This window comes from Balaenoptera borealis (assembly GCF_965194805.1).
Source record: "Balaenoptera borealis genome assembly, chromosome: 7".
NCBI lineage: Eukaryota > Metazoa > Chordata > Mammalia > Artiodactyla > Balaenopteridae > Balaenoptera > Balaenoptera borealis.
The window spans coordinates 65,407,052-65,417,682 of NC_138864.1; the positions used below are offsets into that span (position 1 = coordinate 65,407,052).

The 10,631-nt window shown below is 29.4% G+C and overlaps 1 protein-coding gene across 19 annotated transcripts in view; it reads right to left on the minus strand.

Moving 5' to 3' along the window:
• Positions 1 to 10,631, minus strand: part of PHF14 (PHD finger protein 14) — a 201,271-nt gene that overhangs the window by 66,182 nt on the left and 124,458 nt on the right. For 5 of the 19 annotated variants that reach the window (XR_014246413.1, XM_082398248.1, XM_082398256.1 and 2 more), the window contains exons 17-18: positions 2,474 to 2,503; positions 1,597 to 1,714 (exon numbers count right to left, since the gene is read on the minus strand). The exons of 1 other annotated variant lie outside the window; for it this stretch is intronic. Coding sequence is in view for 9 of the 18 variants with exons in the window: in XM_082398248.1 (XP_082254374.1) it covers positions 1,597 to 1,714; positions 2,474 to 2,503 (148 nt within the window). In the remaining 9 variants the exon portion in view is untranslated. 13 more of the 19 variants (XR_014246414.1, XM_082398254.1, XM_082398253.1 and 10 more) reach the window with 8 other exon arrangements.

Here is a 10,631-nt window from a genome sequence, read left to right on the forward strand (position 1 = left end):
AAAATACAAGAACATCTCAATGGCTACTGGCATGCACCTACTGCACTTACAAAATATTCATTTTGTATATTCCCAACATATGTGAAATGTCCTCTTGCATTTTCAATGTTCATTAACAAAATTACTATATAACTTAACAAAGGCACTCTGCAGTTAATTCAATGCTACATATTTACAGTAGTATAAAACCTTTTCAAAAGAATGTATACAAAAAGGCTTATTTATAAAATGCAATAAATCTTTTTTCAAAAATTGCTTTCCTAATTGCTTTTTGAGGGTAGAAGAAAACCCCAAACAAAAAACACACTTAGAAAAATTATATTATACCATAAAGAGTCCCATAAGACAACTATCTAAAATCTATAGTACACCATTACTTTTTTCTCATTTAAATACAATTTCTGGAAAACATTTTTTAATTATGTAATAAAACTTTTTGATATTAAATACGCTCCATCTTAAATCTGGGTCTTAATAAAATAACTGTAAAATAATTCTTGATATTGTATAGTTTAAAACCTTGAGCAAAAATGCTTGATTATTAAATAAAATGCATAAGATTCTATATTAATAATCATTATACAAATTTGTAAAATTTTTAATAAATTTGGTTATTTAAAAAACCCTTTAAATAGCTTTTTTTTTCCTATAGCCAAATGCTTTTCTGCAGTTTTTAATAAATAAACTTTTACAGATGGCTTCTGTGGTAAGCTGGAGTAAATCATTTTAACTGATAAAAAGAATATTTTTGATTCCATGATCAGACAGGAATTCAGTATCAATTTTAATTCACTCTAGGAAAAACAAATGCACTTAAGTGGCATTTAGGAGAGATGGCTTGAGGTCCATATTACAATAGACACTTAACTTCTGTTGTCTATTTAAAGAAGAGTTATTTGATTAACCCACAGGTGACCATACTGTCTTAGTTCAAATATAATTAATATTTCTGTCAAGTAAGTCAAAGCATCAGGGGTCCAGCTATTTACTCACACACTTAAAAAAAGCATATAATAATCTTAAAATGTCAATCGTCACAATTTAAGGTTATAATATTGATATTCAAAAGATTTCAACAGTTTATTATTGGAGATAAACTATGAAACAACCTTATTAGATATTTCATCCTTTCTACTTATCTAAAATAATTACCAGAAAAAATTTTTAGGATATAAAAACTAGTTTTCTCAAAGAGCAAACCTTATAGAACCTTCACAATATACCTACTATATCTTAAGATGAGTCATCTATAAAATTAAATTGGATTTTATTGGTTATTCCCTAGGGGTGGTAAATTAGCAGAGGGTGACTTTTCTGGCTACTAGAGAACTATTTAACATGCTACAGTAATATAGAGAATACACAAAACAGCTAAAATATTTCATAGAGAAAATTTATATAATTCAGTAGAGCTCTTTACTCCTTAATTTAAGGGCAATAAAATCATCAAGGCAATATATTCTTAAAGTGCATAGAGTAAACTGTTGGTCCTTCATATTCCAATTCTCTTTAAAGTTAGGAAGCTGTTGGTGAGATACAGAAAAGCTATCAAAATAAAGAGAAACAACACTTTTTCTTATAAGTTTATCCCCTTACCTTAGAAGATGAAGAATCACACTCCTGACATATCCATCCATAGCCTGTTTGTTTAGGAGACTTTTTCAAAGGAGGATCCAAACAACCAAAATGGTAGCACAGTCTGCATTCATCACACCTGCAGGGTAAACAGATTTACAGTATATTTAAATAATATTAAAAAAACACCTTTTTCAGAGAAAAACAGCAAACTACTGTATATTTCAACTGTAACACTGTTAATTCTATCCTTAGCTGACAAGATTATTAAATTAATGTTTATGAAAAAGACAGTCTAAACCTGAAATAAATGCTTTAGGAAAAACAAAATACCAAAACAATAAAATAAACAAAACAAATATCATTCAGAACATTTTGATAGTAGAAATGTTAACAGCATAGGAATAAATTTATATGTATAACCCTATGTGTTCAAAACTAACAAACATTAACATTTTCAATTTTGAACTTCAATAATAATCACTTGCCCATTAGATGGTTTTAAAAGTAATATAAGATATATATAATTCAAGATTATGAATTCAATCTAATATATTGTGGTTATTTAAAAAAACTTTTAAATCGAATGAATTCTACTAGGCTACACTAAGCTTAATTCTATACAGTTGATACACCTCATCACTCTCTTTCTCTAAGTTAAGGTAGATAGTAAATAAAATTTCTAATGTTTATAGCATGCTAACATAATCTACAGCAAATAAAAACCATTCTAAGAAGTTTATTTTCTAAAATATAAATTTTCTCAAAAATTTACCTGTCACTTTCAGTGCAATTGGTTTTTCAAAGTACCTCCTAGTACATTTTAAAGCTTATTAACAAATGTTTTGATAGTGTCTTTGCCACCTATGATGTACAAAATCTAAGAAAACTATCATACCTATTCTTCGTTTCAGACAATCTCATCCTGCTGACAATGAAGAAAGATCTGTATTATTTCAGTGTTTTTTAAAAAGAATTTTGCATCAGTTGGAATAACAAGACCAAAATTTAACAACAAATAACAAAGATGTATACATTTTATAGAAAGGGTTATATTCCTCTTATTCTTTGTGCTTTTTTGTAAGTTAAAAAAATAATACTTTCTCCAAACCAATCTGTCACATTCTCTTTATATATAGTTACTCTTATTGATTTAAACCTAAAAAGTTGAGGAATCCATAACTAAGAAAGGAGGATATTTTATAGGACATATATTACTTAAAGTACAAAATTACTCTTAAATAACTTTTATTAGAAAAAAAGGAGAAGGAGTTATTGTGATAAACAACATGCAAAGAAAAGCAATTTATTTTCACAATAAAGGGAACTATAAATCTACATTTATAGTAAAAATTTCATGTCATGCTATAAAACCCAATCTCCCAAAGACCCATTTCAGAAATCAAAAGTTTCAGAAAATTTAGCAACTTAGCTAAGTTATTCAGGTATAAAGAAGTTTAAAACACAATTATGTGTCTTAAGTTTAGGCACTCCTTCCTCTACAACTTCCTTCTCATAAACCAAATAAACTTATGTACTTTTCCAAAAACCTTCACTTAGACTCAAGAGATGGACTTGAATAAAAATGTTTACTATAATAATTCTAGCTATACAAAAAAATCAAATCAAATAGGAATAACAAACAGTACTTTATTTACTGTGCCAATATTACAAATAAACCATCCAAAAATATATTTAAAAGCACTTAAAATGTTTAAATACCTGTTGTTCTAGTATTAAGAAAAAGTAATAGATAATATATAGCTAACATCAAACATTACATAAAACTAAATGGCAAGCCCACAAAATTTTGTTCTTCTCAATTCAACTTATTTACCCTTCAATAGTTAAAACTCCAATTACATTAAATACATAGTTAGAGGACCCTTCAGAGTATAAGCATTTATGAGTTATGAGAAGGTTGAGATTTCTAGTTAGCTGAGGGCATATTCCTTCAAGCATGGAAAATAGTATTTCAGTCATCTTTAATGAGAAATTTGAAGAGAATCACATTCTTTGCTTCATCAAGGAAATCCATTAAATATAATTTACTCTATCTTTATCATTCCAGGGTCACAAGTATGAGTAATAGATGCTGCTACATGTCTAACAGTGTGACAGCTTTTTGTGTTTGGACATGAGTATCATCAGTCTGCTGTTCTGTTTGAATTCTTGTATTCAACTTTTATAGGTCCTCCTCACTTGCTTAAAAAATATCAGTCACTACTTTCTGACATTGTCAGTGTTATCTGTCTAAGCAGCATTTCCCCGACAATAAGTTTAAAAAAACATGAAAATGAGAACTACTAAGTACATGGACTCAATTTGGGTTAACTATAGTCTTTTTTGCTTAATTTAGGGTTTTTAAGCAAGTTTAGATTGCCAATAATCTGGGCTTTTGATAAGTGAAGAGTTATAGTATTAATGCTTTCCTAGTTTATATCAAATTACAACCTAATTACTGCATATTTACTTTATAAGTCTGTGCCATAATAACTTGCAAATTATGGTTTCTTGTGTACAACTAGAGTCAAACACTATGATGAATATAAAGGTGAATCATAATTCATTACCTTTTACCTTCATGTACATGTGGTTCTTGCTGGTGTGTGTGTGCATGTATATGTATTATGTATATGTACATATATATATTTCAAGCTAATAAATTAAGAACAAGTTTGCTACATTGATATAGTTCAAATTTGTAGCTGATTTCAATTAATTGTAAACTCAAGTTATCTTTCAGCTCAATAATAAATGCAAAAGGGAAAAGAAAGACTTTATATGCTAGATTTGTTAGAAGATAATGTTGAAGTATATGCCATTTGGAAATGACCTAATCCTTACTGATTCCTTCATTAGTGATACTTTTTAGAATGACTTAGTCTACACATGGAACTCATGTACTAGTGATGGGTTCCAGAGGAAAGGAAGAATTTGCTTGTTAGAATCAGGGGTGACATGGGAGTTCTCTCAAGTTATAGCTCACTCAATGGTAAATAAAAACTGTAATTCCAAGACTAAGTAGCAAAAAGGAGTAGTTAATACACTTAGGAACTGCCAAAATCCAGGAGAGGAAAAAAGAAAAAGAAAAAGAAATAACCTAATCTTGAAATCAATAACTCTGTTAATAAACAAACATATAAATATTAGCCTTTTCTAAAAATGACTAAAATTATTTCCACGTGGAAAAAATATAGTTGTTTCTACACTAAAATATTTAATTGAATAAATCTATAGCTTCATGTGCTGGTAACAAAAATATCCTGAGTGATACAAGGGAACTCCAGCAGAATTTGCAAGAATTAATTCACCATAGACAAATGTAAGAGATGCCATTAAGAACCCTAGAAATCAAAGAACAATTTAGACGGTAAAAATAGTGAATAATTTATTTCATGCACACACACACCATTTTGTAAACTTTAGCAAATTTTGTCAGTCAACAAATTATGGCTAAGTTACAAATATAGCTCATTTTAAAAACTCAAAAATCAGAAGCTCATAAGGATCTGCATTCTGCTACCTAAAAGCTGAAATAGAGTTGAAGTAGTTATTGATCAAATTATTATTTATGACCTCTACATCTACTTCTTACATATACTTGGAAACACGTAATTACAACACATAATATAGTACATATTTAATGTATCAAAATAATAAATCTTGTGCAAAAGCAGTCATTGACCCACAAAAGCAGTGATATAACACAATATACTTTATTAAATAACACAAATGTCTATGTAATAAAAACAGACTATTATACCAATAGCACATATATTAAATAGGATGACAATGTTTTAAAATATTAAAAGATAATATAAAACTAACCTATAAAGATACACTATGTTTTTTAATAAAATGCAAACTGGATGCTTAAAGAATATCCTCTAAACATCTAATAAAACTGTACACATTAACATATTATGGGACATTCTAATATTACAATTTTAAGTGAGATAAAATAAATCTCATTTATAAGAAAAGGAAACCTCATTGTTTAATTAGATTCTTACTAAATACAACTTCCTAGGCATCAGATTCATAATGGATACAGATGTCAATAATAAAGCAGCTATATGTATATGGTCTTTTACACATTCATTAAACAAAATGCAGTGACCAAATAAACATAGTTCTATATGTATTTAAAATACTTACTTAGATATGGTTAAGTATAGCACCCTAGACATAGAAGAGGAAGAAAATGATTTATGTTCATATGTCCTATGATCCATGGGAGCAATCAGTCATGTGTTTATCTGATTACTGAGAAGATGCACACAAGTAAAAAGAAACAACTTATTTATTTCTGTCTACACTTAAGAGACAGGCCAGTGTTCCAAAGGGTTTCTTAAATTCTCTTAATTTCCAATTGATAATTTCACTAGAAGAGTACACTAAATAACTACTTTTCAAAACTAACCAAAAAAAAAGTACACCTCCTATATATATAATTTATAGCCAGATGATCAGCTAAATTTCAGGAAAAAGAGAAATCCACAACATGGGACTTGAAAAGTAATGTACATGTTTTATGACCAGGTTGATCCATAATCATAGCTATTTTTTATGTCAATGAACATTTGATTTAGGTCCCTTCCAAGTCTATATAGAGTAAAATAAAGAACCGACCTTGAAAATATATACTGTTACATCCGTTCAATTAAAAAAAAAAAAAACTCACAACTAAATATCAAGAGAATTGATGGGTTGGATTTTCTTACTTTTTCATCATTTCTATGCAAAAATTCTATAGAAGAATGACCAAAAGAATTGGTCTTAATATTACTTACATAAAATCTTACTAGCAACTGAAACACCTACACAAATATATTAACCAGTAGTGACAGACTCTTTCACTGAACAGTAGCCAATTATTTCAATTATTCCTTTTAAAAGAGGGAGAAAATGCAGGTTTGTGGCCCATGAGTTAAATCACTTTTAAAATAATACAAGCTTGCACAAAATTCTGCACTCTACCAATATTAGAATAACATTTAATATCAATAAAGGCAAACTTTATTCCTTTTTACAACACTTCTAGTGCAAATCACCTATATGAGCATTTTCTAAATAATTAGAAAATATCTTTTATATGATATTTCACAAATAAAGGCTAATGTGGAAGTCTTGAACATATTTTCATTAATGTCACTATAGACTCTCATCACATGCAATAATGAATGAATGAGTGGTAGGAAAGACAAAAATATTCTTTAAACATTAAAGTATATTAACTGGAAAAAATATTTGGATAATTATTGAAATCCAAATTCATGTTTAATGATCACTTAAATAACGGGATCAATTCAGCTAGCTACATCTGCAGTAGTCAAGTTACAAGATTAAAAGTGAAAGGCAAAACTAAAACATGAAATAAAAGAATTCATATAAAAATACACAATAAGGTCAAGTACCTCTTCACAGCATGAGAGAATGATTAGACATTTTCATACCTGAAACACATCTGCTTTGTTCTTTAATAAACTGATCTCCATCTGCTCATGCCCTTGGAAATATTTCAGCAGTACAACCTGCTGTGCTCAAGCCCCACATAACTTTGTATTTCCCTGCTCATAATTAACTAATTATTCTCTAATCAATAGTGTAGATCTTGATTTTACAACGTAAATCAGATAAATGAGATAATGGCTGGGGGTCAGTCTCATTTTATTCACAAAGCCCAGCATGAACATCCAGTTTCATTATATCTTATGTACCTGAACAGCAGTGAATCTTACAGCAGGCCTGCAGAAAGTCTTAAGACTGTGTACTGGAAGAAAGAGGTCTATATGTTTATTTTTTTAAAAAAGTATTTGCAAAGCATGTCTATCTCAGAAATATTTTTAATCGCAATCCTTAGTATTAAGTAAATTGATAAAGTGTTGACTGGGTAGGAAAAAATTTCTGCCTTCATATGCCATGCAACTCTAAAGCTGAGTCTCTTAAACAAGTTTTAATTGTCAAAATGATTTCAGAAAATTTAAAGAAAAATTAGTAATGTTAGTATTCCATTCTGCTACAGAATCCTTCTGAATTCCTTGAATAGATTTTGGTGAAATATTAATAAAATATTCCCATACTGAGAATCAAGTAAAACAGTGGTAAGTTTTGTCAAATAAAGAACATTAAGTGTTTAAAAAGAGTGATCTGTTAAGTAATAGGATGTAAAAACAGGGAAATAGGATAATGAGTGTGAATATTCTTATTATTTATTGGTCAGTGATCTATTTTTAACATTATAAATGTAAAATCAGATAAACACTCAAGAAGCACACGAATAACAATGATATATAAATGATAAATAAATTTCATTTACAAACAAAATGGATTAAGGTTAAGGCTAAATTTTTGTTTTCATGTTAAACATAATCCTAATTTCAAATCTTTTCCTAACAAAGGAATTAGTGAATTATGGACAAAGGCTATGTTCCTTGATTAATTTCTGTACCTAAAATAATGCTGTCTCCAAAATAGGTATAAAATAAACACCTGTTTAACTAAACTTATGTATAATAAAGAAGTTATACTCTATGTGCTGTAAACTACTATAATCTCTTTTACCTAGAAACAAGTATTTTTGAAAATTTAAGGGCCCTTTTAACAAGATTAAAGCCACATTCAATCAATGTCAAGCACAACACCATGATTCTTTTGAAAATATTATATACAAATGGTTCTCAAAGGATGTCCCTGGCCAGCTTCAGCATCACTTGGGAACTTTTAGAAATGCAGATTTTCAGGCCTCATCCCAGACCCACTTAATCAGAAACTGCAAGGAGAAGTAAGAGGGAGTAAAATGAGGAGGAAAATAAGGAGGGGAGTAGGTGAGCAATCTGCTTTTAAACAAATCCTTGATTCTGATGTACTATAAAGTTTGAGAACCACTGCTATCTATATACTGCCATGTCGTTCTTCTTGTAGTTCAGAGTTATTTATTTTACTTCTTGATATTTCAGTGTTTTTTTTCTTTCCCTATCATGCGACAAATAACCATCATTTACCTGTCGGACTGTTTTCTCTTATACATGTATGTAAAATATGAACTATTTAGTGTATATTCTCTTGACATACACATTAATATCTCCTTTGAATAACAACTGGACCAATTACAGAAAAGGGTTAATTTTGTACCATAGAAATATGAGAGTGTCTAGGAGATTATTAGGAGAAAGTGTTTCATTCTACTCTCTTCAAAAGTTCTACTCCAAATACACATTTGCAGGACCAATGATCTTATGAATATATGTGGTTTATATTCGTGATGTGTGACAAAGATTCTTAGGGCTAGCACCAAATATGGAACCATATATCCACCACTGAAGAGTAAGATGGAGAATGATGATAATATGGTATTCTAAATAGAACCAGGTGGAAAGGACTTTGATTAATAGTGTCACCAAAACCACAAGGTTTAATGATTTTTCAAAAAAAATCTAATATAAAATGACCACTAGTAATATCTTACCATATATCAAAGGAGAGTCAGGTCCAAATGCACTAGCATATTCTTTTTTAAGAAAATGGCAATCTGACATTTTTCTTAAAATCAGCTGGAGTTCAGCAATAGTAATAACTACCAACTTTTTCTTAAGCTTATGCAGTGATAAATAATGAGTTCTTTTTCTAAAAAAAAAAAAAGCCTACTGGTTTTGCTACAGGTTATTAATATTTTCCTCCAATGTTAGAAGGTCTTTCAATAAGTTAATAATCTCAGTTTATACATATTTTATATACATACTGCTTTTATTAAATATCCAATAATATGGTTCCTTAGTATAACTAAAGATTACTAGCATACAGCAACTTTATATTTATACTTGCTTTTAATTATCTATAACATTTCCTACTCTATTCCTAATGTTTAAACTATTTTCAATGCCACTATACCTGAAAAGATGTCCCAAACCACATTTATAAATCAGGAAATTCCAAGAGACGTGTTGATAATTTACATGTATATATGTATTTCAATTTCAGCAAAGAGTCTCTTCTAAATCAGTTCAAGATGAAGTGATGAAATATTCAACATATTTCTGTCGTTGATTTAAAACTGGTTCATTAAAGCTTGAAGACCAAATTTTAATTCTGTAAACCTTTGGAAAGATACAAATGTTGATGAAGATCTTTCAGTTGGCAGGTTGTATAGTCAAAAGCTTTGTATCTCTCTCCTTATTTTGTAACCTCATATTTAAGGTTGAGAAAAATAAAATTATACTGAACAGAGAAAGTTCGTATTAAATCAATAAAGAGTGAATAAATTTGGTTATTACTAAAAAATATCTAGAGATCAACACAGATATATTCTTATTTACAAGCTTAAAATCTGAAGTTGTAAAAACTGCATGCTACTAATATTAGTGCTTTCACACTAGAACTAATGAGTCAAAACTAGAATGCCATACGCTTTCACAAGTCTTTCACTTTTGCTGAATATTATAAATAGAAGTAACATTTAATATAGTCTACAGTTGTTTCCCAATGCAGCATTTCATATATGAATATATGTACTAAGTTGGATGAAACAGAATAGCAGACTAATGGAATGCATTCTCTTTCTTGTTTGTTACTAGATTTGTTCAACAACGAGTAGCACATTGCATGTAAGTCCCACAGTCTTCCATAACTCTCAAGTCCAAATACTGTATATCATTTGCCAAAGAAGCAAGAGGGGAAGACATTACTTAATAGGACAATTCTGACAAGACATTATCTAGTATTTTTCAACAATGCACATATCAAATGTTTCTGATTAGTGCAAAAAAAAAAAGTTGAAGTAGAAAAAAAGGAGAAAAAAATCCACACAGGCAAATTAACTGCCTTGTCAGTCCAAGTAACAAACCAATTACATTCTATCCAAACCTGACAAGCAAAGGCAACTTTTTGCAGTGATAAGCTTATGGGAAAGACAAGATAGCTGTTCTCCTTTACTTTATATACTCTATTGAGAGTGTTATCCACATTTTTAAAATCACACTTATAAAAGAGGTTTCCAGGATTGCCTCCGAGGATGAGCAGTGGCAGAGTTGGGTCTCATGAAGGGTATCTACACA